Source organism: Gekko japonicus, unplaced genomic scaffold (assembly GCF_001447785.1).
Source record: "Gekko japonicus isolate JY-2015 unplaced genomic scaffold, Gekko_japonicus_V1.1 scaffold1275, whole genome shotgun sequence".
NCBI classification, from domain to species: Eukaryota; Metazoa; Chordata; class Lepidosauria; order Squamata; family Gekkonidae; genus Gekko; species Gekko japonicus.
This window is the reverse complement of record NW_015177051.1, coordinates 158,322-183,506: the sequence shown is the minus strand read 5'-3', so window position 1 is coordinate 183,506 and position 25,185 is coordinate 158,322. Positions and strand designations below refer to the sequence as shown.

Here is a 25,185-nt window from a genome sequence, read left to right as displayed (position 1 = left end):
ACCGGGCCATCAAGCCTTCTCCCCCCCCAACAGTGGGGAGGCACTTTAATATGTTGTAATATTTATAGCTTTAAATTGTGTATTGATGGTTTTTATATTGTAGATTTTATTGTCACATTGCAGTGTTTTATACTGTTTGTGTAAGCCGCCCTGAGCCGGCTCTGCTGGAAGGGCGGGATAAAAATCTAAATAAATAAATGAGAAGGGTCATCCTTTGTTCTTCTGAAGAATCCCTGGACCTCAATTTGAGAAATGCTGCTTTAGAGACATCTATGAAATCTATGACGAAAGGTACATGTAGCTATCTCTTCACAAACATTTTAAGAATTTGTGTGAAGAAAATTAACATGGAAAACAGCTCTTAGTGTTATCAGTGTAAATGCATTAGAAAATCCACCATTTCCCTATCGATTTCCAGTGTATCAAAATAGCAATTATCTTGCTAGACAGCCAACATGTTGTGTTTATGTCAAAACACAAGACATTAGCACTGTGTTCATATTCTTGATAATGAAGATTTTCAGGCTGCATCCTTACCACCTGAATGATCTAGAATTCTATGCTTTGTAAAACCCGAACGCTGAATTCCTACTGGATCACTATAAATGTTCCAAACCATTATTGCTGTTTCCACCTGCTCACTGTTACTCTTCTGGATTTACTGATATTAGTATTCAATGGGAATTTACAAGTTTGAATGCTGCCCACATACGCAAATACTTCTAAGCCAAACCTTCTCTGCTAGTTTTCTGTTCTTCTACAAAGGGAAAATCCATGCATTTGATCCCCACTCTACAGTCCCAAAGATCATGTAACATGAGTCCTCATTATATATAGTATATATAGTAAGACAACTTCAGGTAGACAACTTGCATCAAATGGTAGCAGGAGGGGTGAAAACTTCCTATCTGCCAACCACCAACCTCTTGTCACCTGTGAGACAGAAAAAAAAATTCTCCTTGATTGCCCAGCTACTTTAAAAATATTGCAGGAAACTGTGTGTACCAATTCCTGAAAACTCACAAGATACCTTGTTCTTTAAAAAGTTGAGCAATCATCTCTGGTTGCCTGCTGCCACAGCAACCCAAATGGTGGTTAAATGTGTGAGGAAGCAAGCATGTGCTACACTATATTCAAAGACAGCTGCAGAGAGAAAAGAGATGGAGAGAATTATCTCCTCTGGGGGTGGTAGAAAGGGGGGCCCTACTGCCACAGCTGCCTGAAGAGGCAAAAGATCTTGAGCTGCCCCTGTTGAGCAGCATGATTCCCCCCATGCCAGTTCTGATGGAACTTCTCCCCCACATGGTTAGGACAGATGCCATGATTACATACCATACTAGCAACATATAAAAATAACACAAAATCAGTAACACAGAAATAGCTACCCAAAACAGCAAAAAGACTGAACCTAATCAGCCAAACCAAGCACTTTATGTAATGGGGGTTCAATACCCCTTCCAAAAGGCAATGAGAGAAGACTAGCTTACCCCACCATACAGAGCATACTCCATAGTCATTACAGTAAAGGTCATGAAGTTTTATTTATTTATTTATTTATTTAACACTATTTCTATATCTGCCATTCTCCCTGCATAGCTGGGACCTTAGGCAAACAACTAAAAAAATAAAATAACAAATCAAAACAATTAAAATCATTCTAAACAAACAGCAGTTAGCAAATTATCACCTTAAAATATGTCCTATGTTCTGTCAGTTCAAGAATAATTGCTCAGCCTGTTCCAAATGGCTTCCAAAATAGCTTAGTTTTACAGCCCCTCCAGAATGCTCGCAAGGACACAGCTCAAGATCCCGAAATTCCCCATATTGTCCATAGTGGCCTCATGTCCTTAGCAAGTCTGTCAAGGAGCCTCTGTGGAAGTCCCCCAACACCACATTGGCTAGCCAGGTAGGAGCAGAACCACTGAGGTTCAGTGCCCTCCATTCCCAACCCAGCCAGCTTTTCCAGAATGATACCATGATTGATGGTACTGAATGGTGCAAAGAGAATATGGGCGATTTCGCACTAGAGCTGCCTCGCGGCACAGCCGCCGTTTGCCCCGACACAAAAATGTCAATTTCACACCCGAAGCTGCGGGGCTGCATGTTGACTTGCGGCTTCGCCTGATTTCCTCCGCAGTTTCGTGATCCTGGTTTTTGAGGATCACGAAACTGCGGAGGAAATCGGGCGAAGCCGCGGGACAAATGCAGCCCTGCAGCCTCGGGTGTGAAATTGACAAATAGTGTTGGGGCAAACTGCGGCTGCGCCGTGAGACAGCTCTAGTGCGAAATCACCCTATATCTTAACTCTTCTTCCTCACCCAGGACTACTACAAGTATTTCATCTTTTTCCACAACTCAGAGCCCTGCCTTGTGATATCTTCAAATATGCAGGAAGTTCTTAAAGTGCCTAGTAAAACAACAGGATAGAATTACCATCCATACCAAGTTGGATTCATAATTACACTGTAATAGGAACCCTACTTAGAATGACAGTCAACCAAACTCAGTCCTGAACACGAAAGATTGATTTGCTGCTCTGGCCCAGCTAATTAGATAATAAAGAAAATTAGTCACAAAAAATCTATCCATTATTAGTCTACAGCCTTTGAATCCCTTCATATAGAACTTTTCATTATATGTAGCCCCTCTATTGACATAAAAAGTGCCTCTCTGCCTTCATTTTCCTCAGAAGACTTAGTTTTTATTTAGTTTAATTCTTAGCAAATTACAATTCTGTCTAAAACATGCTTTAGCTATCCAACATTCCATCTCTTAGGGAGAGATGACACAACTAGCAGAATGGCTGGATAATGAAAAGTTGCAATCATCATCAATGTCTACGGACTACAATTACAACATATATAGCTGGGACCACATAGTCATTTATCAGGAGAGGAAGCTGCTGAATACACACTGATTAGGAGAAAACCAAATAAAAGAAATACATTCCAAAAGACACATCAACCAGCCTCACAGTTTTTTTCCAGTATCCATTTACATACAAATTGCTGACTGGCTGGTATTTTACATAAACAGAACTCTGGAATCTACACAGAAAACAAGTAACATCAAGCTTTCAGATAACAACGCTGTCCCATATCAGCAGCCATCTCAACATTTTTGCAAAGCATTTTACCCACTAATTCTATCTATATCAAATTGTCCTAGGAAGTGCAAAAAAACACACTTTGATTCTCTGTAATTATCATGAATATAGTTCCCATGATTGGGCATGCAACTATGCAATTCTCCTAGACCTCTGACACTTTGAACAATAAAACCCAACTCTGTCAGCAGTAAAATATAAACAACAAATCAGAAAGGCAATGTCAGTGTTTAAAAGAAATGGAGAAAACAGAACATGCAACTTTTGTGTTTCAGTCAAAATCTGCCAAGCCATGTTACTTTTATATATTTTAGAGATCTCAAGGCTTCTGGGATCTGAAGCTCTTTCTGATAAGAGCTAAAAAGGCAAAGCTGATCCAAAAGCCAAGCATTCCTTCCCGCAAGGTGCCATTATTCAGCCTGAAAGCATCATCCAAATTCTCAGTGAACGGATTCAGATAAATTAGATTCTGCTCAGCACAGCTATTTTGTATAAATGCCATTTAATAATAAATACCTGGATTTCAAGAGAGGCTGTGTCACCCATTTCTTCAGTTTTCGTCGTCCAAATGAAGTTTTTGTATGATCCAAGACCCAAAACAGGCTGCCTTTTGTTTTCCTATCGGTCTAAAGTAATGACAGTCTGTGTTTAATTAAATACATTAAAGCATTCAAAATCTGATGTATTTAAACAATTTATTGACTAGTTGTGCATTTATATTTCAGACATATTAACAGGACAGTCCTAAACAGGGTTACACCTTTCTAAACCCATTGAAATTAGAAAGCTGTAGCTCTGTTTACAATTGCTCAGTAAACTACAGAAATGTAGTTCAGATGAATTTTTCTTTACAGAATATAATCCCCTTAAAGATCCTCATACCTTCATTTAAAACTGTTGCTACAATAATTCTCGGTTAAATTTACTATAGTTACACATCTTAAAGAATTCACATCTTTTAAGAGCTCTCAGACCAATGTCATCTGGTTTCAATGACATTATTAAAATTTTGTGTGTTAGTTCTAAAACTTTACCAGTTGACACATCTGACATTCTAATAGTCCCCAAACAATGGTTCAGATATGGACTTTTCTGAACTTTTACAGAGATGAGTAAAACAAATACATGTTTATTTTCAATTTCAACATGTTTTCAATCATCCTTTTACATCACCTAAGGCTGTTTCTGCACAGCAATTATTCTCTGTTGTAACACTTGCTCCTGTTGTGAATGCAGAGGAATTCACATAGAAGAAAAGAAGAAGAAGAAGAGATTGGATTTATACCCCGCCCTTCACTGGGCGTCTCAGAGCGGCTTACAAACTCCTTTCCCTTCCCCTCCCCACAACAGACACCCTGTGAGGTGGGTGGGGCTGAGAGAACTCTGATACAAACTGCTCTTTCAGGAATAGCTGTGCCAGAGCTTGTGACTGACCCAAGGTCACATCAGCAGGTGCAAGTGGAGGAGTGGGGAATCAAACCCGGTTCTCCCAGATTAGAGTCCGCACACTTAACCACTACACTCTTAACGGTTAGTCAAGGATGACTAGGCTAAGCAATGTTGGGGTCTCTGTGGGAGGAAGAGCAATAAATTGAGCCCCTTTAGGTGCAGTCTTCTGGTGGGGAAAAAAATTCAAGTTGTTTACAGTCTGGGGAGTGGGGCTGTCTGACAGCACCAGATTTCTTCCTTACAGTATATTAAATAGGCCACCAGGCAGCAGAATTCCATCTGCATTGGCCTCCCCTTGCTCTGGTAGTCCATCTGCTAATTACCATTCTGACACCCATGGTCACACATGAAACACAATCTGTCTGAGAGAAGACACACTAGCTGTATCAAATCTTTGATCGCCATCTGATTGTTTAATTTTAAATTTGCTGTTATGAATTGAATCTTATTTCCCAATGATTACATTATTTCTGTTTTAATGTATTGTTGGCTCTCGTTGTTACCTGCCCGGTGTCCTTCTGTGCAGGGGTAGGGTGGGCTATAAGCCTAATATAATAAAAGTAAATAAATAATAAACATGCAGACAGACATAGGAACAAAGAATCTCTATTGTATACAATGCAGGTCAGCTTTTTTCAGAGAATAAGAAAATGTATATGACATTTCATGGCTCTTACATTCATGGATACCATTGTGTCAACCCCTCTGTTCAAATGAGATATGAGATATCATTGGCAGTTGAGGATGGAGTCCAACCAATTGGAAGGTTAGAAGGAGTACCTTTAAAAGGGGCTCCACCTTCCTAATGCAGGCATTAGGGCTACAGTTCTGGACTACAGTTCTGGATATACGTCTAATGGTTAGCAAAGCTGTTTCTGATATGCTACAATTGCATCAATGCAGATCTTACCTTTAAAGCCCTATATGGCCAGAGTCCGACTTACCTAAGGTACCGCCTTTCCCCACATATACTCCCAAGAGCACTCCGGTTTGGGGCACAACATCGCCTGGTGGTTCCAGGCCCCTGGGAGGTAAGGCTCACCGTGACTAGGGCCAGGTCCTTTTCAGTGGCGGCTCCTACCTGGTGGAACGAGCTCCCGGAGATCAGGGCCCTGCGGGACCTTATGCAGTTCCGCAGGGCCTATAAGACGGAACTCTTCCGCCAGGCTTTCACATAGGGGCCGCCAATACCACTGCCACCAATGTGGACAACATCGGGGTTAAGGATGGCCCAGGAAGATCTACCACAATTTTTGCGTGACTGATACCACCGGACTTACTTGCTTGGGATCGGCTATAAGACAACATCATCTCCGGAGAACTGTCTGTTTACTATCATGGCATACATCTGGGGACCATCTTGTTTTAATTGAGTATTATTGTTGTTGTGATTAATTGTTATTAATGTTTTTATTGCTTTTACTATGTTTTATATGGGCTTTGCCCCTTGTAAGCCGCCCTGAGCTCGCTTTGCGGGGTAAAAATCCCAATAAATAAATAAAATAAATAAATACACCAAACTGGCTCTCACACCATAGGCATCAGAACATCTCCACAGCCACATTCCTTGCCTTAGCCTCCTTTCACAAGTACAACTTGAGATGTGGCTTTTTAAATGGCAGTACCCCAACAGTCAAGTTTTAGGAACCAGGTATTTTACTAATATGCTTTTTGGTATAACCTGCTCTGGTTCTCTTTGTCTAGCCTGGAACATCTTTTTGACTTAATTCTGTATTTACTTTGACTATGACTCAGAGGTAAAGCATCTGCTTGGCGCACAGACAGTCCCATGTTCAATCCCCAGCTTCTCCTGCTAAAAGGGGTTCATGATGTGAAACACTTCTGCTTGAGATCCTGGAGTGCCACTGCCAGAGTCTGAAGAGGCAATACTGACCTTGATGGACCAGCATGATTCAGTATAAAGCAGCCATCTTCCCCCACTGGAGGGCTTTTATAGGCTTTTTTAAAAGGGTAATTAACAGATTGCTACAGTGCAATAACATTGTAACAATTTATTATGGCTATCTAATAGCTGTTTAAAAAGGGAAGGGAATGCTTAACTCTACCACATTTCAAAGTGCTACAACATTTTAAAAATAAGCCTTTAGCCTTTTTTGTTGCAGCGTTATCTAACTCCAGAATGAAAAGAGCTAGAGACTTTTGTAAATTAAAGCTGGGAACTAGTGCATTGTAGCATTAGACCATTATAATGCTATTGTGCTACAGCAGTCTGTCAATTATGATTTTCTTAAAAAAACAAGCCCGTAAGAGTCGGGGGGGTGGGGTGACTGTGAGGGCTGAGGCAATGAATACGATGCCAATGTGGATGGGATCTGCAAAAACGACCACCTTCCTGTTTACACAGCATCCAAAGATGTTGTGACCTTCCAAAAAAGATCTTACCAAACCATGTTTTGGGAAAGACTGCAACAAAGTGGGGGAAAGATGGAAAAGGGCCATTTCCACAGAGGTTTTTTGTCCTATGTTCAGTTCTCCTCCACAGCATTGTGGTACATCTGTGCACCTCCTGAGATTTCCCTGGCTTTTCCCCATCTTTTTCAAACTTTCTGCCAGAGTAAGTTTTGGGAATGATCACAGTAAAGCCCAGATGGCTGCTGCATCAATGGGAAAATCTGACTTTCTCCATCCTTCCTATACGGCAGCTGTTTCCCCTGCCCCATTCCCATGGCAGCCATTGGCTCTGCTGCTATTAAACGATGTCAGCATCATTCTGAACATAGAAATGATCTGATATGAAGGTAGGTGGATGTCTTTGTACCTTCTGTGAGTGGAAATATATATTACCTTCTCATGTGTGTGCTACTAAACCTGCGTTTGCTTAGGTAACCTGAATGTATGAGTAGAAGAAATGTGTAGAGGGAACTGGCAGGCAAGGACTGAGGTCGCTTAATCATCATCAAAAATCCTTCCTTGTAAACAATCCCCCACCTAGATTTACTTCCAAGATAAGAACTTAGCTGGGGGAAAATCTGACTAAAACTAGTTGTGCGTGTACTGGTGGGAGAGGAACCTTTGCAGAATTTAAGTTCCCTTCTAGCCCACCAAATTTTTCCTGCAAATGCCACCCAGGCTATTTTTCATTCACATGTATAATGAATTTAATATTGAGGTGAATACTATGTCTAAATGGTTTGATAACAGAGAGATCAGAAAGCAGCTGACCAAGCATCCATTGTTTTAAAAGGGTGGTGAAATTTAAGAAGGTACATGCCTTACCAGCATAAGTTTCATTCCAGATAAATAGATGGAAAACATCACTAAGCCTAAATTGTTAAAAATACTGATCCTGTGTTGAAATAACATTATCCCATCACTCAGCTGTTGTTTAAAAGCATCCTGCATTCTTCTTTCCATCCCTTGCATGAATTTCTCCCAACACAGCTAACAAATGCACAGGATTTTCTATATTCTCTTACTTGGTTCTGTAGGATTTCTAGATTTTTTAGTGTAGTTCCATTAAGTGTCATGTATTCAGCTTCACTTGATAACTTCTTAAAATTACTGAAAGAAAAATGAAACCAACAGTAATTCATAGCAAAGACATAAACGGCTTCCACGGTGGTACATTAATAACTATGGTGATTGCTTGTTCCTAGAAACAGAACATCGAGCAAATGCAGGAGAATAATTTTAACACACAATTTTCTCCTACATAAAAGGAGATCATGTTTACATTTGCCATAAAATTACAAAATAAGACACCTTGCACTTTAGTGAGGTGCCTTTTGCACCACAGCATCAGGAATGGGGTGGGGAGAGGAGGGGGCTGGCTCTCACCAGCAAAGACCCTAACCAGAAGCTTGAATTGGACTTGGAAACAAACTGGCAGCCAATGTAGCTGTTTTAAGATAGGTGAGATGTTTTTCCAATGGGGCTGCCACATTCTGAATCAGCTGCATTGTATGGATTGTCTTCAAGGGCATCCCGAAGCACAGCACATTACAGTAATCCAACTGCAAGTTTACAAATGCATGGATCAGTGTGGCCAGATCAACTGAGTCTAAGAAAGGAGTGAGTGAATCAAATGCAGCCGATAGACAGCATTCTTGGCTGCTGCACCAACCTGCTTTTCAAACAGTGTCTCTTTAAATGCCAATTGCACTCCACCTACTGCAAGTATTTGAATCCTACACAAAGGCCACCTCTTTTCTACTTATATATCCATTACAAGTTAGCCAACGTAATCCAATTTATAGTGTTACATGCTTAAATATGAATCCAGATTATTCAATTTAGCACATCACAGACAAGGGGGGGGGAGCCTGTGGTTAATCTGACATGTCATTTGAAACATGCCACACTGTCCCCCAAGACCTTGCATATTGTATTTGTCTTCTGAAAAGCCTTTCGTGGACAACCACACTTCACCTATTCTATGTCACATACGATCAATGAACTCCTGCTTACTTACTGTTGGGCACATTTGTTCAGATTAACAATTTAGGCTTACTCTGACAGAGAGACAGAACTCACATTTTCTTTTTGAAGCATTTTCTTTTATATTTCAGCACTTATGCGGTCCATATTCTGTTAACAAACTAATTTAGATGACATTCCTAAAGCAAGCAGCCTGTTCGTAAATTCTGTTGCCTTGATTTGTGACATACTGGTTACAAACAGGCTTTGATTCCACTGTAAATTTCCACTTTTTGGGAGGGGGATGATGACAGCAAGGGAAGGAAGCCATAGTGGGAATGTGGGGAAGAATTCCCTTTCATGGAACCTCGCGGGTCCCCCACTGGTTAGTGACAGGCTGAGTGGCTGTGAGAAATCACCCAAACATATAAGCAATTTGAAAATCCATCCCTCAAAGTCTCCTTCTTCAGGATTCTAATCTATTGAACAGGAAGATTTCCTCTCTCTCTCTCCTTTTTCTTCAGCTGATACTCAGCTGCTTTCACATTCTTCCCCTTCTGAAAATCAACCTAGTTCTTTAAGATTTTTTTTTAGTTTTGATTAATTTACAAATCAATTTTTCTGCAGACCCAGGAGTCTGTCTTTCCAAAGGGGGAAACCCCCCCATCCTTGTGCAGATATCATTCGCCACATAGAGGACAATCAGTTTACTGCCAGAGCTAGTGATGGTATTATAAAAATCAATTTAAAAGGAAACAAATATTTTTTAACCAGAATAGGGCTGTTTTGTTTGTTTTTAGGTTATTTTAAATAAGAGTTACTTACTGAGGGTTATGCAGTATTTTTTCTAAATTGAATTCTTTCAGATAAGTAATCACAGCAGCCAAGGAGCATAACACGGGCTTGTCCAAGTTTAAGATGAAAGACAATGCTTGGGATCCTGAAAAAGAGAACGTTAATTTGTTTAGTTGTATATCAGCAGCTTTTATTGCAACAGGATATAAAATCTAGCTTGTACAAGAGACTGTTATCCTTCTGCACTATATATCACTATGTATGCCTCCTTGCCAAACTGGCATCCTAATCACCTCTACTGCAAATATTTCTTTTAGATAACACGCATTTGGATTCTGCAATAATCATCTCTCCTACAGTGATGTGTATATAGCTAATCCAAAGAACGGGTAACAGTCACTAGTCCTACAATTTCTGTAATTTACACAGCTAATATAAATTTGTTCACAGTATTTTTATTTCGGACAAAATGCATGACTAGGCAAGGAACGTTACCAATTTTTTCAGCTCCATTGATCTGCAAGTCTATTGTATGAGTTGCTCCAGAAAAATAAATTTAAAAATCCAGTACTTTCCCTTTGGTTATATACGGCAATATCATGCCCACAAGTTATTGATATGGAAGACGAAAGTAGCCTTCTGGTATGGAGAATGGTTTGTACATTCCAGTGAATGAGAAGTAGAGAGCACATATCCTTCAAAAATGTGTTAAGTATGAGTCTCTTGCTCAAATGGAAGATGTCTGAACTTAAATTTACATGGATTCTAGTCTTCAACTGCAAACACCATGCTATATCCTGCCAATCTTCAGAAATTGTTTTGGGGGTTGGGGGAAGTTTACGACAGAAGGAAATCCATATTCCACAAGCAGAATTCTACTTGCCCCTGTCATGATTAGGGGTGTGCAAAAACAAAAAAAACCGACGAGTGTTTATCGGCTTCAGGTAAATCAAACCCCAAAAATATTGGTAAATGCCAAATTTCCCCTGTCCAATACCAGTAAGGTATTCGGACTGTGGAAATATTCAGTATTGCCGAATATTTTCGGGTCTGATTTACACCACCAGAGGGAAAGGAGACATGTTAAAATGCCTTCCTTCCCTCTGGTAGCCCCTACAGATTTCCCTGTCAATTTCACTCCCCACCAATCAGCTGTGAGTGAAATTGACAAGGGAAAGTCTGGGCTCTCTGCCTTCCCTTCTCTAGCTGACATGTCCTAGCTGGAGAAGGGCAGGCAGGGAACCCAGGCATGTTTAAAATGCCCTTCTTTCCCTCCCCGATCCAGGGAAGGGAAAGAAAGGCATTTAAGCATGCCCCCCCCACTTCCCCGAGTTTCTCTGCAAAAGCAGAGAGGCTCAGGGAAAGAAGGGGGCATGTGTGCATGCCTGCCCTTCCCTTTCTGTCCACTGCGGCAGGCAGGCTGGGGAAGCAAAGTGCAGGCATGTTTAAAATGCCTTTCCCTCCCCGAGATCTCTGATCTGTATTCAGCTTATGTGGAGAAGATAAGGCAGGGAACCCAGGCATGCTTAAAATGCCTTTCTTTCCCTTCCCAATCTGGAGAAGGGAAAGAAAGGCATTTAAGCATGCCCCCCCCCACTTCCCTGAGTTTCTCTGCAAAAGTAGAGAGGATCAGGGAAGGAAGGGAGCATGTTTGCATGCCTGCAAACATGCCTGGGCTCCCTGCCTGAACTTCTCCAGGTTCCCCAAGGCTGCGGGGCACCTGGAGAAGATCAGGCAGGGAACCCAGGCATGTTTAAAATGCCTTTCTTTCCCCTCCCTGATCTGGGAAAGGGAAAGAAAGGCATTTAAACAAGCCCCCCTTCCCTGAGTTTCTCCGCGAAAACAGAGAGGCTCAGGGAAGGAAGGGGGTATGTTTGCATGCCTGCCCTTCCCTTTCCCAGCCTGTCCACCATGGCGGGCAGGCTGGGGAAACAAAGGGCAGGCATGTTTGAAATGCCTTTCTTTCCCTCCCCGAGATCTCTGATCTGTATTTGGCTTATGTGATACCCGAAAAATACTGACAAGGTATTTTTTGGGTATTGTTTCGGTTCAGCTATAGCTGAATGCACATCCCTAGTCAGGATTCAACATAACATATTGCAGTTTGAGCACTGGGAATACCCTCTGGAGCTGTTTTTACACGTAAACTACCTATATCCCATGAAGCATGGGTCTGAAGAGTGCAGATTTGAAGAGCTACAAGAGGAGATCTCTAAATAGGGTGAATGGGCAACTACATGGCAAATGAAGTTCAATGTGGTAAGTGTAAGGTACATTCATACTGGAACAAAAACTCACAATTTTTAAATATGTGCTGTCTGAGAATTTTTAAATATATCTCAACTGGCTGAGAATGAGAGTGAAAGAGATTTTGGGGTTGTTGTGGAAAACTCAATGACAGACAAAAGACTCAGAGGTGAAAAGGCAACCTGAATGCCAGGACGTAGGAAAGGCATTGATAAGAGAATGGCCAATTGAGAGCCAGTTTGGTGTAGTGGTTAAGTGTGCGGACTCTAATCTGGGAGAACCCGGTTTGATTCCCCACTCCTCCACTTGCACCTGCTGATGTGACCTTGGGTCAGTCACAAGCTCTGGCACAGCTGTCCTTGAGAAAGAGCAGTTTGTGTCAGAGCTCTCTCAGCCCCACCCACCTCACAGGGTGTCTGTTGTGGGGAGGGGAAGGGAAAGGAGTTTGTAAGCCGCTCTGAGACTCCAAGTGAAGGGCGGGGTATAAATCCAATCTCTTCTTCTCTTCTTCTTCTTCTTCTTCAATAGGTTCCGAACAGACAAAAGGAAATATTTCTTTACTCAACAAGTAATGAAACCTTGGAATTCACTGCCAAGGGAGGTAGTTATAGCCTTTAAATAGGGCTTTTTAAATAGCTTTAAAAAGGGCTTAGAGTCAGGGAGGAGAGGTCCATCAATGGCTACCTACTGTAGGACACCTCTATATCCAGAGGCAGCCAATCCCTAAATTCCAGTGCTGGGAGACAGCAGTGGTGGATGCACTCTACTTCCTGTTTGCCCTTCAGGGCAACCAGCTGGACACTGTGTGAAACAGGATGTTGGATTAGATGGATGACTGATCTGATCCAGCAGGCTATCCTTATGTTCTCATTCCACAACACTAAAACACCTTAATAAGTATTATTGCAGAATATTTTACTCCACTTTTAAATTACAAAAAGCCAAAAACATGACATGGTAAAGCAAATTTTGTAAAATAATAAGCTTAACGCACATAAAAGCTGATCAGATGAATCTCAATGTGTTTCTGAATTAGGTACCTGTGCTATCATGTTCTTGACTACCATAAAAATCTGTAATCAGCTGGAAAGCACTGCTGTATTCAAAATGCTTGTTTTCCATTTTTTCTACTCGAATTCTATCATCATGTAACCTGTAAAAAGAAAAAAAATCAAACTTATTCTGCTCCCATGAAAAATGGTAAAGAACATCATTATAAGAGCACACTTGCAACAATGCTTTATGCAGCAAGAACATCTATTGCCTCACATTGGAAGAATGACAAAGCACCTAATACGCAGACATGGTTTTGTAAGCTATGGGACCAGTATATAATGGAAAGCATTACTGACAAATACACTACCAAAGCCAAGCCTTCCTCCGGCTCCCACTTTGGTTCATTCACGAGTGTTTTAGCACAGAAATTGTTCTTTAATGTTAAGTTTCTATTTTTAATAGCTTCCAAATCTTAGTATTCCAGCTAACTTCAAAGTTGTTAAGTTATTCTACATGTTAATGATGTCATATATGTCGAAAAAAGTTCTTTCTCAACATTGTTTATAAACTGTCTTATCTAACTGTTGTATTTTGAAACTATTATTGCCAATTAAAAATTTAAATATTAAAAAATAGTAAAGAATATTTGTAAATAAGAATACCTCTTCATTTCAAACAGATCAATAAAAACCCATTCCACACATGAACTTGAGCTGGCTCTTAAAAGTATGAACTTTCCTCAATGCAGAGATTGATGGAAACACTTTGCAATTCAACAGCCTCCAGTCCTGTATGGATTCACAGTGACAACTTATTTTAGTGTCAAGTCGCACCCACCTTTTTACTGAGGAGCATCTCTATAGCAGCATCCTAAAATACCTGTTCAGTTTAAAAACCTATCTTGTGATTTGGTTTGCCAGAGCTGCATCATGTAAAGAATTTTATTTATTGATTTATTTATTTGAGTTGTTAAAACATATATATCCCGCTTTTCCTCATGGTTCAAGGCTACTTACAATAATAGCTAAAAACCATTATTTAGTTCAAAAGCAAAATTAAATAACAAACCCCAAAGCTCTCCCTCTTCCTCCCCTTAAAAGATGCCTGCCACTTTGGACTCCCTCAAATGCCCTGACAAACAGGCAGGCCTTGCAGCACCTCCTGAAGATAAACCTTAATCACACAAGCAGTTCTTGCAGGCACACAAACACGGATCATTTGGACTATCCCTAATTACTGTAAATTAATTGTATTAAACAAAATAGTCTATAAAATTTACAGACCACAAAGAAAAACTACCCCACAGTGAATATGCAATTCTTCTAGTAACACTGGGTGTCCCAGTGCCAAAAGGAATGAAAAGTTGGTGAGTCCAGATCATATACAATTAAAGAGTTCTTAAGAAAGTAGACTATTTCAGTCCTCTAAAATAAAGGATGCTATCTTTAACAGATAGTTGTCCTAATATTATAATAGGGTTATTACAGAATGTACAAATGTAAATGAAATTAATGGGTTTTTAAATAAAACACAAGTGTTAAGAACTGTTTTGACTAATATAAAGCATCTACATAAATCACCATGGAAATGCAGTTATAAGAGAGATGCTGGACACAAAAGTGAGAAATAAACTAGTAAGAATGGAAAAAATCAGAAAAAAGAACAAAGTACCTTCAAAAAAATATTTGTTGAAGAAAAGAGCTTGGAATTTACTATGACAGTGATTAACTTGATGGAGAGCAAAAGAAACTCTTAAGTTGCAGAAGCTTCTCGTGAACATAGAAAGCTGACTTATACAAATTAGACCCTTGGTCCATTAGGGTCAGTATTGTCTTCTTAGGACTGGCAGAAGCCTCCAGCTACAGGTCTTACACTGACCAGCAGAAGCCTCCAGCTACAGGTCGTACATTGGAGATACCAGATACTGAACCTGGGACCTTTTGTGTGCCTAGCAGATCCTCTACCACTGGGTAACAGCCCCCCCCCCCGATGTAGGAAACCAAACAAAACAAGAAAGGCTTCTGAAAGCAGTTCCACAAAGGAAGCATGCTTAGAGCAACTTTTTGCTAGGAGCTAATGTCCTATTCCTTCATCTCACTTGGAAGAGTCACAGTTAGTAAATCATGAAATACTCAGCTTATTCTAGTTAAAATAAGCAAGCCTTTGGCTGAGTTTGAGGAACTGAGAAACTTGAAGGTCTCACACATTTGCCTATGTGTTTTAAGAAAAGATTGAATTAGAAAAGAATTCTGTGGGACAGGATTTATCTATGAGGTCAGCAAATTTTATATAATTAGAACTGAAAATCTGAACAGAAACAAAAATGGTGAAACTGCTATCCTCCAATTTAAAAAAAAGATTAGTTCCTTAAGTAGATTTAGTACCATTCATATAAAGTAGTAGGGGTATAGATGAGCTGGTTATATGAACCATCAAATAACAAAGTGACTACAGAATAGGTAACTGATTGTAACAGCAGTCTCATTTAACTATGCACCAGCCAGTTCTATTCAAGTGACAACCAATAAAATGTCCAAACCCCAGGGGCAAACCTTAATGGATGTGTATGTGCACACATAATATTCTCAGGGCAATTTCTGCCTGAATGTAAACAACTTCCTCATAAATCTGCTGTTGCCAGGAGCACAAATGCCTCATTCCTGCCAGAACAACAGGTACCATAATGTAGCTTGACTTTATTTCTTTTAACCTTCAGGTATACAGAACTGAACTCCTTAAAAAAGACTAGACCTAGTTTGGAATGTATCTCACACTGAATGCTGGACTGCTCTCATACAGTAAAAGGGGCCTTTTATCTAACAGGAAAAAGGTTCACCTGTTGTTGTTGTTCAGTCGCACAGTCGAGTCCGACTCTTTGCGACCCCATGGACCAGATCACGCCAGGCCCTCCTGTCTTCCACTGTCCTCTGAAGTTGGCTCAACTTCATGTTCGTTGCATCTATGACACTGTCTAATCATCTCATCCTTTGCCATCCCCGTTTTCTTTGACCTTCAATCTTTCCCAGCATCAGGGTCTTCTCAAGTGAGTGCTCCCTTCTCATTTGGTGGCCAAAGTATTTGAGCTTCAGTTTCATTATCTGGCCTTCCAGGGAACAGTCAGGGTTGATTTCTTTTAGGATTGACTGATTTGATCTTCTTGCAGTCCAAGGGACTCTCAAGAGTCCTGTTCACCTGTGGTATGTCTCAAATCAGAAACAGTAAAAACTTTTTAAATTGGCACCTGGTTAACTGTAAAGTTTGGTTAACCAGCATGCTGGCCAAGAGGCTTCGGTGGCCAAGAGGCTGCAGCATGTACTGCTCAAGTCACTCAGCCACACAGCCACTAAGTCACTCAAGTGGGCACTGCTGTTCGACTTACAGGGCTGCACACCAGTCAACAGACTCCAGTATGAGCTGTGTGCCTCAGGCAGCCAACGCTGGAGTCATTCACCTTTGGCAACCAAGTGATTTGGCCATCTCACAACTAAGTGACTACGACAGGTGCCACCTGACCCCACTCAGGTGCAAACTGTCCAAGTTCGCAAGGAGAGAGATGTGCAAGTCATTCTGGGCAAGTGATAAACCTTTTACTATACAACTATTTTGTGACACCATTTATTTATTGTTTTAGTTGGCTTTTAGTCATATTACTTTAAGAAATTTTGAAGACCAGAAGGCTAATAACTGCAGGATATGAATTAGTGAAGGAAACATTACGGTTTTGTAAGGTTGGATATAGTGACGCATGAAACACACTTTCAGCTTTATGACATTTTGAGAAATACTGGGGGGAAATGGTTACACTTAATACACATAACAGATGGACATTTAAAAGTGGAATGGTTAAATTCATATTTTAACCAATAATACTTATATATGCCAGTTTCTGGCTTAATCATGCCCACAAAATATAGGAGAAAAGGTAGCAACATTATGGGATCCACTATCAAATACAAAGTACTACAGGATCCTCTAGTGGTGAAATGTTTCTACAGCATTAGTAGTCGATAATTTTTAAAAAGCAATTTTGCTTTGATTGACCAGAATTTTGCATGCATTTAAGCCTTGAAAGTTGATCTATTAACGCTTCTTTAGAACAGTTACTAGAAAGTGAAAAAGTCTAGCCACCATCTGTCAGAGGCTCAAGCCCAGAAAACGTCATGTTCTCTCTTTTAAAGTAAACACTAGTTCCTATTAAAATGACGTGCATTGTGCATAAAACAAAACATCTAATAACTACTTGTTGTTTAATACAGTATCTGGAAACTGTTTAAAACATTTCACTATTCCAAATGCAGAATTAATTCTTTACTGGCTGTAAAACCCTATTTAACCCAATGCCTCTGTATAAGAGAACACTAGGCAAGTAAGAAAAAAAGGGTCACAAAACAGTGAAAGGGAAATTAGGCTAAAATTGTGCCATTAATAAGTTATGAATTAATGTTTCAGCCTGCAATCCTAAAAACATGGAATAAATCAGGACTTATTTCCAAGTAGACCTGCTTAGAATTGCTCCCACCCACAGAGTTTGAATACACAGATTATCAGAAGTGGGCATATGCAAACCACCACTAAACCTGTTGCTTTTAGGGAGTCCAAATAAATACTGAATTTTTCAACTTGGTTATTCACTTTCCCCTAAGAAACCTCAAAAGCTCATGAAGGTCTAATGTCACTGTCAATCTTTTCCAGGATACAATCCCAGGGGAGAAAAACAACACTTGAAAATGCCCCCAAGACTATCTACTTTCAATCAGATCTCCCTGTTCTTGCATTACCTGTGTCAGCTACTGTTATAAAATTCACACTTGAACTAAATAAATTATGCTTTGAGCTGCAGTGGTGTGTGTGTATATTAACTGCCCTGAAGTCACTTCTGAATTATGGTGATCCTATGAAATAATGACCTTAAAAACATCCTCTCATTAACAGCCTCTCTCAGGTCTTGCAAACTGAAGGCCATGGCTAGGGGTGTGCACAAAAGAAAATTGGTATTTTCTGGGTTCAGGTATATTGAACTTGAAAAATACTGATATTACCAAATCCTAATATTGGTATGGTATTGGGATTCAGGAAATATTCAGGATTGCCAATTTTTTCTGGCTCCATTATACCCTATGGGGACCATTATAGTCAATGGTCCCCATAGGCTATAATGGAGAATTGATCTGGGGGCATCTGGGGTTTCTCCATTATACCCTATGTGGACCATTATAGTCAATGGTCCGCATAGGCTATAATGGAGAACCGAACTGGGGGTATCTGGTGCTCGGGGGGGGGGCTGTTGTTTAAGGTAGAGGCACCAAATCTCACATTCTCTCCATGTTTCCAATGGAGAGAAAAAAGCATTTAATGGGATGTGGTCCCTTTAAATGCCTTCTCCACGCCACGACGTGGTGAGTAAACTCTAAAGGGAACTGCAGATTTAAACTGCAGGGAAACAAACTGGGGAAAAACCTGTGCAATGTCGAATCAACCACCAGAAGAAGGAAAACACATGCAGAATAGGGGGGGAAACCTGAAGAAACAGGAACTTAACAAGGAGTAAAATGAGAATGTGGAACAGCCCTTGATTGTGGTTGCCAGTGACACATCCTTACACTTAAGAATCTTTTCTAGCTCTTTCATGGTTGCCCCTCCCAGTCTCAATTTCCTTCTGATTTCTTGGATACAGTCCCCCTTTTGGTTGGTGATGGAGACAAGTAAAACAGAAAATCTTGAACAATTTCAGTGTTTTCATTGTCAGCCTTAAAGGTGTGCAATTTCAAAGTAGTCATTACTTTTGTCGTCTCGATGTTCAGCAGTAATCCTGCTTTAGCATTTCTGATTCGACATTCATCAGGAGTCTTCAAGTCTTCACTATTCAAATTGTTAATGTCCTTCCACCATTTTCACTCCTTCAGAAATCTAATCCACCTTTCCTATGATAAATGCTGCATACAGATTGATGAGCTAGCCAATTGGAAACCATTCTGTTTCTCTATATTCTATCCTAACAGTGGCCTCTTGTGCAGAGTCCAGGTTGTGCAAAACGATCAGATGTTGTGGCCCACTCATTTTGTTTAAAATGGCCCATAACTTTTCATGATCTGCACAGTCAAAAGCATTGCTGTAATCTATGAAACACAAGCTGACTTTCTTCTGAAATTCCCTTGTATACTCCAGTAACCAATGTAAACTCACAATATGATCAATATGCCTCATCCTTTTCTGAATCTAGCTTGAACATCTGGCATTTCTCATTCCATATATGATAACAGTCTTTGTTGTAAGATTTTGAGCATCAGTTTACTCACATCAGAAATTAATGCAATGGGTCAATAGTTGCTACAGTCTTTGACATCTCCTTTTTCCAGAATTGGAATGTAGATTGAGCATTTCCAGTATGTGAGCCATTGTTTTGTTTTTCATATTTGTTGGTGTATTTTTGCTAAGATTTTGATGGACTTCATTTCTATGGTTTGGAATAGCTCTACTGATATCCCATCTACTCCTGGGGATTTATTTCTCCCTATTGTTCCCAGTGCAGTTTTCAATTCACTTTCTAAAACTATAGGTTCTTCTTCAAAAGATTCTTCTTGGGAGGAATCTGTCTTCATTTCATTTCTTCTGTATAGTTCCCATCTTTCCTTTATTTTACCCTGTTCAGTAGTGGTTTTATATGTTTATCTTTCAGCTTGCCTAACTGTGCTTTTCTCGGATCTTGTCAAAAAGTCTTGTTTTTCCTTTTTTGTCGTTCTCTTCTATATATTTACACTGGTTGTTATAACAGTTCTCTTTCTCTCCACATGCCAGTTGCCAGTAATCTGACTTCTGATTCTATTTATGTCACCTTTTACTTTTGCTTCTTGTCAATCCTTAGCAATTTTAAGAGTTTCATCAGTCAGCCATCAGGCTTTTCATTTCTTTCAGCTACAGGAATAGTCCTTGATAATATCTCCATTTCCAACCTATAGTTCTTCTGGTTCATGTTCAGTTTAACTTAGGCTGCGGTCACACGTAACAGAAGCCACACAAGTGAGACGGAAAACAGCCGGAGTTTCCGGGCGCGATCTCACCAGCACATCTGGGAAGCGTAGCACTCCCGTGGCTCAACCGAGGCTTCCAGCCGAAACTGCGTGGCAAAAAACTAGTACCTTGGAGGTACTAGTTTCCGGAAACTGCGGGGCAAGGGCGGGCGTCTGATCGCGTTTCCGGTGGCATCCGGTGCCCGCCCATGTCCCCTTGCAAATAAGGTGTGTTTTTTTTGTCCAAGTCTCTGTGGATGCGCATGCGCACCCAACGGAGCATGCGCATTTGTCATGTACACAAAAATAAAAAACAGTTTGCCGCGGCGCGCGCTTCTTCGTTGTGCGCCGGCTTGTCCTGTGATCGGTACCTCTCCCTTGCCATGGAACCTCCACGGTACCTCCACAGGAGGTCTGATCACATAACTGCGCAGTAGTTTGCCCCAGGGCAAACAGCCACGCTTCTCCTCTGCAGTTTCCTGCCCGTGTGACCGGGGCCTTAGTGATGCTAATCTATTCTTCACGTGGTCTTTAAATATTTCAGGAATGTTACTTAGATCATATTTTGGCACTATGTTTTGATGTTTTTCTTCAGCTTTATTCTAATTTTCCACTCCACCAAACCAGCCATTTCCTCCTGGGGAACCATTATTGCCAATCTCCAGGTGAGGGCTGGAGACCACTCAGAATTACAACTGCTCTTCAGATAGCAGAGATCAGTTCCCCTGGAGAAAACAGTGGACTCTGTGTCATTATACCCTGCTGAGGTCAGCACAGCAAATTGATGCTGAGTGTCCAAGGTCGGGCACTCACCCAGAGCCTCTTTCTAGAGCTCACTGTATTTATTTCCACATCGGGCCTTATTCCTAGTACCTATATAAGTCGATTAAATAAACAGCAGCAACTCTATATTTAGAAAAGGCAGTTCAATATCAAAAAGGCAGAGAGTTGATTGCTGTGATTGCTGCATTAAGGTAGAATATCAACTGTTGCATGCTCATTAACATCTACAGAAAATGAATCTGTTAATTCCATTTCAGGAAAAAATTACAAAGAGATTGATTTGTCCTGGAGCCTTGGTAAAATGGGGAGCACATTTAATCTCACAGCAACTAACTGCTGTCCAGAACGTTTTTGTTTGAAAAGTACATAAATAGGGCTTAATTTAAACATGATGCTGGTAGGTAAGAAGATCTTCTCTATATGATCTTTCATGTGCCCAGTATTGTCAACTTGAACTGTGTTACTTAGAGCTGTAAAATTTCAGGTAATTTTGGAGCCATTGTGGGGGAAATCCCACTGGGGTGGAATTTAGTGGAAAATTCAAATCTATGTAATACTTTTTAAATCAACCCCACTTTACTGTTTTAATTTGTATCCTCAGTAATTTATTTAACATGGTACTATTTGGCATACTTATGACATTTTAAATCACAAATGCCTTGGATCACCATAAACAAAATAGTTAATACACCAAATATATGTATATGTGAGAGATGCTGCATGCTATACTACCTTAGCATATATATCTTACTTTTTACTATCTGAATGAAAGAAGTTAAGAATAAAACACAAATTTTAGTACAGAAACGAAAATGTGTTATTTGGACAGAAACAGTCACATCCAGCCATGGCATGGCTAGTAGCATATATGGATGCAGATACTCAGCTATTTGATGGTGTATTATATACACTAGCTGTTATTATGTATATTAGCTGTGGACAAAATTAGTTATAGTTAAGCGATAAATATATGCTTGAAAATACATTACAGATGTCTACAATATAAGCAGGAATTGTTATCTAACGTGTAGACTCTCTTACACAATAATCTTCATACTATAAATTCGAAATAAATAAAACCATGTCTTAAAAAGCATTCCACTCATTCCAAAAGTGAACATATTTTACAGGAGGTTTTTTAGTGTTTCCCAACTTTTCCAATTGTTTCATCAGAAAATTTTAAAAACTATCCTTGAATTAAAAACAAGAAAAAAATTCTTCCTAATTTTCCCATTTTTTTCTCTGGGCCTTGAAATCTATAGTGCTGTTACATATACAACATTAGTACACTAGTGCAATGCCTGCCTATGGATCTCTGGAATGCTATAAACTGTTTCCATACCATAGTCTTTTTCTATGGTAATAATGTTGCCAGTGCAACTTTGAGTGAAATTATTTCAGTTAATAGGGGAATTGAAATCTCACTGCTATTAAGGCCTGGCGTCTCACTGCTATTAAGGCCTGGGAAGAGACAAAGAGACGAGACAGATCAATCAAAAGGAATAATGAAAAGGAAGGTAACTCAGATTTAGCATCTATGAAAGACATCAACCTGATGAAGATAGGTTGTGGATGTTTCATACCCATCTAGGGACAGGATGAAGTTGTATTTCAACAAATTAGCAAACGCTAGGAAGGAATTTGCAGCTTAATGGGGAAGTGTTAGACATGGGCAAGTTTTTTTATATTCACATACCAGCAAAATTGCATAAATAAATAAACATAATTCTGACAAACAAAAGAGAGAAGCATTGGCCTAGGTCCCGTCAAAGTCAACATCATCTACTCAGACTAGCAGTGGCTCTTTGAGGCTATTAAGAAAATCTAGCCTCTCTCCATATAAGAATGCTCTAGGGAGTTCTTATTAAAATCTAACTAAACAGAATTGCTTGTTTTGTTAAGAAATCAATTGAGAGAGATGACAATGTAAGGATTTTTAGTAAAATAGTGGATAAGATAGATTTGTAGGTGAATTACAAAGAAGGAGCATTTATCTTTATTTGTATTAAAAATAAGGCAATACTTCAGGGGAAAAAATTGGTATATCTGTTTTACAGGGAAAATTGAACCTATAAGGAAAAATAGGAGAGGGAGGACTTTATTAAAGATAAGAAAAGATTAAGAAAATATGAAACTTTATAGTAAGAGCCTTTGAATCTATATTACTAAATGATACTAATACTAGAATGTTCAGATAATTTCTAAATGAAATCATATATGTATTATCTGATACTTGTAGCTGCAAATATTATTAGGTTATTGGTTAAACTTTCTGTTCTATGTTTTAAGGGAGAGATTTATGTATCACAAGATATTACTCTCATTTCATTTGCATTTTTGGAAAATCAATAAAAATCTATTATAACAAAAAGTACAATAAAGCTGGCAGTGTATGTATGGTTTCCTTTATAGCTGTAACAGAAAGAAGGGGGGGTGTTGCAGTGTCAACAGGAAGAGCCTGCTGATTGTTTCAGACCATTTCCACACAAGTGCAAATGTCCACATCAGCGTTCTTAAATAATCAAAGTTTGTAAAACTTTATCCACAGCTTTTTGCCACTCTGGGAGTAGATCCCTATTTAGGGCCACATTACCACGTGTTTTCTGAATCCACTTTTTCTGTGATTTCCCCCCCTTCAGATCTGAACTCACTGTTTTCTAGTGAGGAATTCCCCATTTTTAATTTTGCTTCCCACTGCCTTTTTGTCTCATCAGTGTCATGTGTTCATCCTCCCCCCCGCCCCATGGTTGTCCCAAACAATCCACTAATTTTTAAAGTGTGATGTTCATTCATTCATTCATTCATTGTGTAATGCTGATTGTGTTACAACACATTTTTTTTCAGGCAGCAAGGTTTCATGTAGCCTTCTCCATGCAATTACCCATCCATGAAATTCCTTCCCCCCCTTTCTTTGGTCACCTTGTGTTTGTATTGTTTCTTCATTCCCCCCCCCCTCCTCTATAGCTTCCAGTGTGTTTTCCATGACAATTCAGTCTTTTAAACACCTAAAAATAATGGAATTATATAATTGGTGGGATAATCATGGAAACTCAAAACGTGAAGCAATGCTAACATTTAGCATGATTCATAATGATTGAATAACACTTCCACTTCCACAATTGTGAATGGAATACTAATTTCATTAGGATTTTGTGGGAATCTTTTGCTAGCCATTTTCTTAGTTGGCGACTAAATAGGATCAGAGTAGCAGGGTACCTTTGAAATGGTGGCAACCAGGCTGCTCCTCACGATACACCCAGCCTTTTTTTTTTTTTACAATGTTATGATGTTATAACACTATTGTATATGCAAAAGAAATTAGGTGAGGTCGCTGATGAAGTACATGACGACACATTTAGTGTGCTTCATAATTACTGAATCGCTATTATAAATTGGTATATCCAGTTCAACAATCGCCAGCCATTTTCTTAGTTGGTGACTGTATAGAAAAATTGCTTTCTGCTTTCTATATCCACATGCCTTCTCCTGTGAGGTCTTTCTGATAACATGCTGTGTCTTGTTTCCTGTTTCAAGCCAAATGGTGGGGCCACATGGCCCCAATAGCCATGCCATAAACCCACATACTTTCACACTTTCATGACAAAAGCCAGACCTCATGGCTACACTTTCTGGCCCACATGAGACTAGTCACGTGGGCCATGACGTACCTGGAAACTAGGTCAATTGACTGCAGAAGGGGCTCCAAACTTCTAGCCAATCCTATGTTGTAGCCATGACAGCCAACAATTGGATACACCCATGCCCACTCGCAATTGGCTGATGACTGGAATTGGACTATAATTGTTTGATTCCTATGGGAGTGAGCTCTCTTGCTCTTGCTCTCTTAGCTCTCCCTTCCTCCTCTTGTCATTATCTGTTTTATGACGCCTGGAAATGCTGCCTCTTGAGAGACAAAGAGTTGCTTGTGACTTGGAGCACATGGCTGTGCAAAAATGGGATTTCCCTTCAAAATGCCTTGGTACTTGGACTATGTTGGACTGATGAATATTCCTAACTGGGTAACTATGAATCTTTAATGTTTAGTTAAGGCGAACAGCCCTAGCCTTTTGTTATTTTGGTAATCTTTTATAGTCTGTTGCTGTGCTCTGTATTAAATAAAAATCCTGCTTATTTCTAACTTGGCTTTGATGTTGTAACTTGACTTCCAAGTCTAAGTCCTGTGCCTCAACGCTTACCATATACGCTACCATTGGAGAGTAAAAGTATGCATCTCTAGATGAGTTGCTAAGGTGTTCTGTCCCAGATGTCAACTAAGGGTTTGGAATCTCTCCCTTAGGAAAGGCAGGGACTAGTGAAAAGAGGTTCTGGTGGCATATTGTTCTGAAAACCCGAGAGGGTATAGCCTACCTCTGGGGGTTTGTTGTTTAATGTACTGTAAAAGTACAGGGTTCCCTCCCATTCCTG

The 25,185-nt window shown here is 39.9% G+C and overlaps 1 protein-coding gene across 1 annotated transcript in view; it reads right to left on the bottom strand.

Moving 5' to 3' along the window:
- MSH3 (mutS homolog 3) overlaps positions 1-25,185 on the bottom strand; it is a 90,378-nt gene that overhangs the window by 47,875 nt on the left and 17,318 nt on the right. Inside the window, exons 7-11 of the mRNA XM_015428109.1 lie at positions 21,493-21,521; positions 13,015-13,127; positions 9,758-9,872; positions 7,993-8,077; positions 3,623-3,732 (exon numbers count right to left, since the gene is read on the bottom strand). Of these exons, the coding sequence (XP_015283595.1) occupies positions 3,623-3,732; positions 7,993-8,077; positions 9,758-9,872; positions 13,015-13,127; positions 21,493-21,521 (452 nt within the window). The remainder of the gene's footprint in view (positions 1-3,622; positions 3,733-7,992; positions 8,078-9,757; positions 9,873-13,014; positions 13,128-21,492; positions 21,522-25,185) is intronic.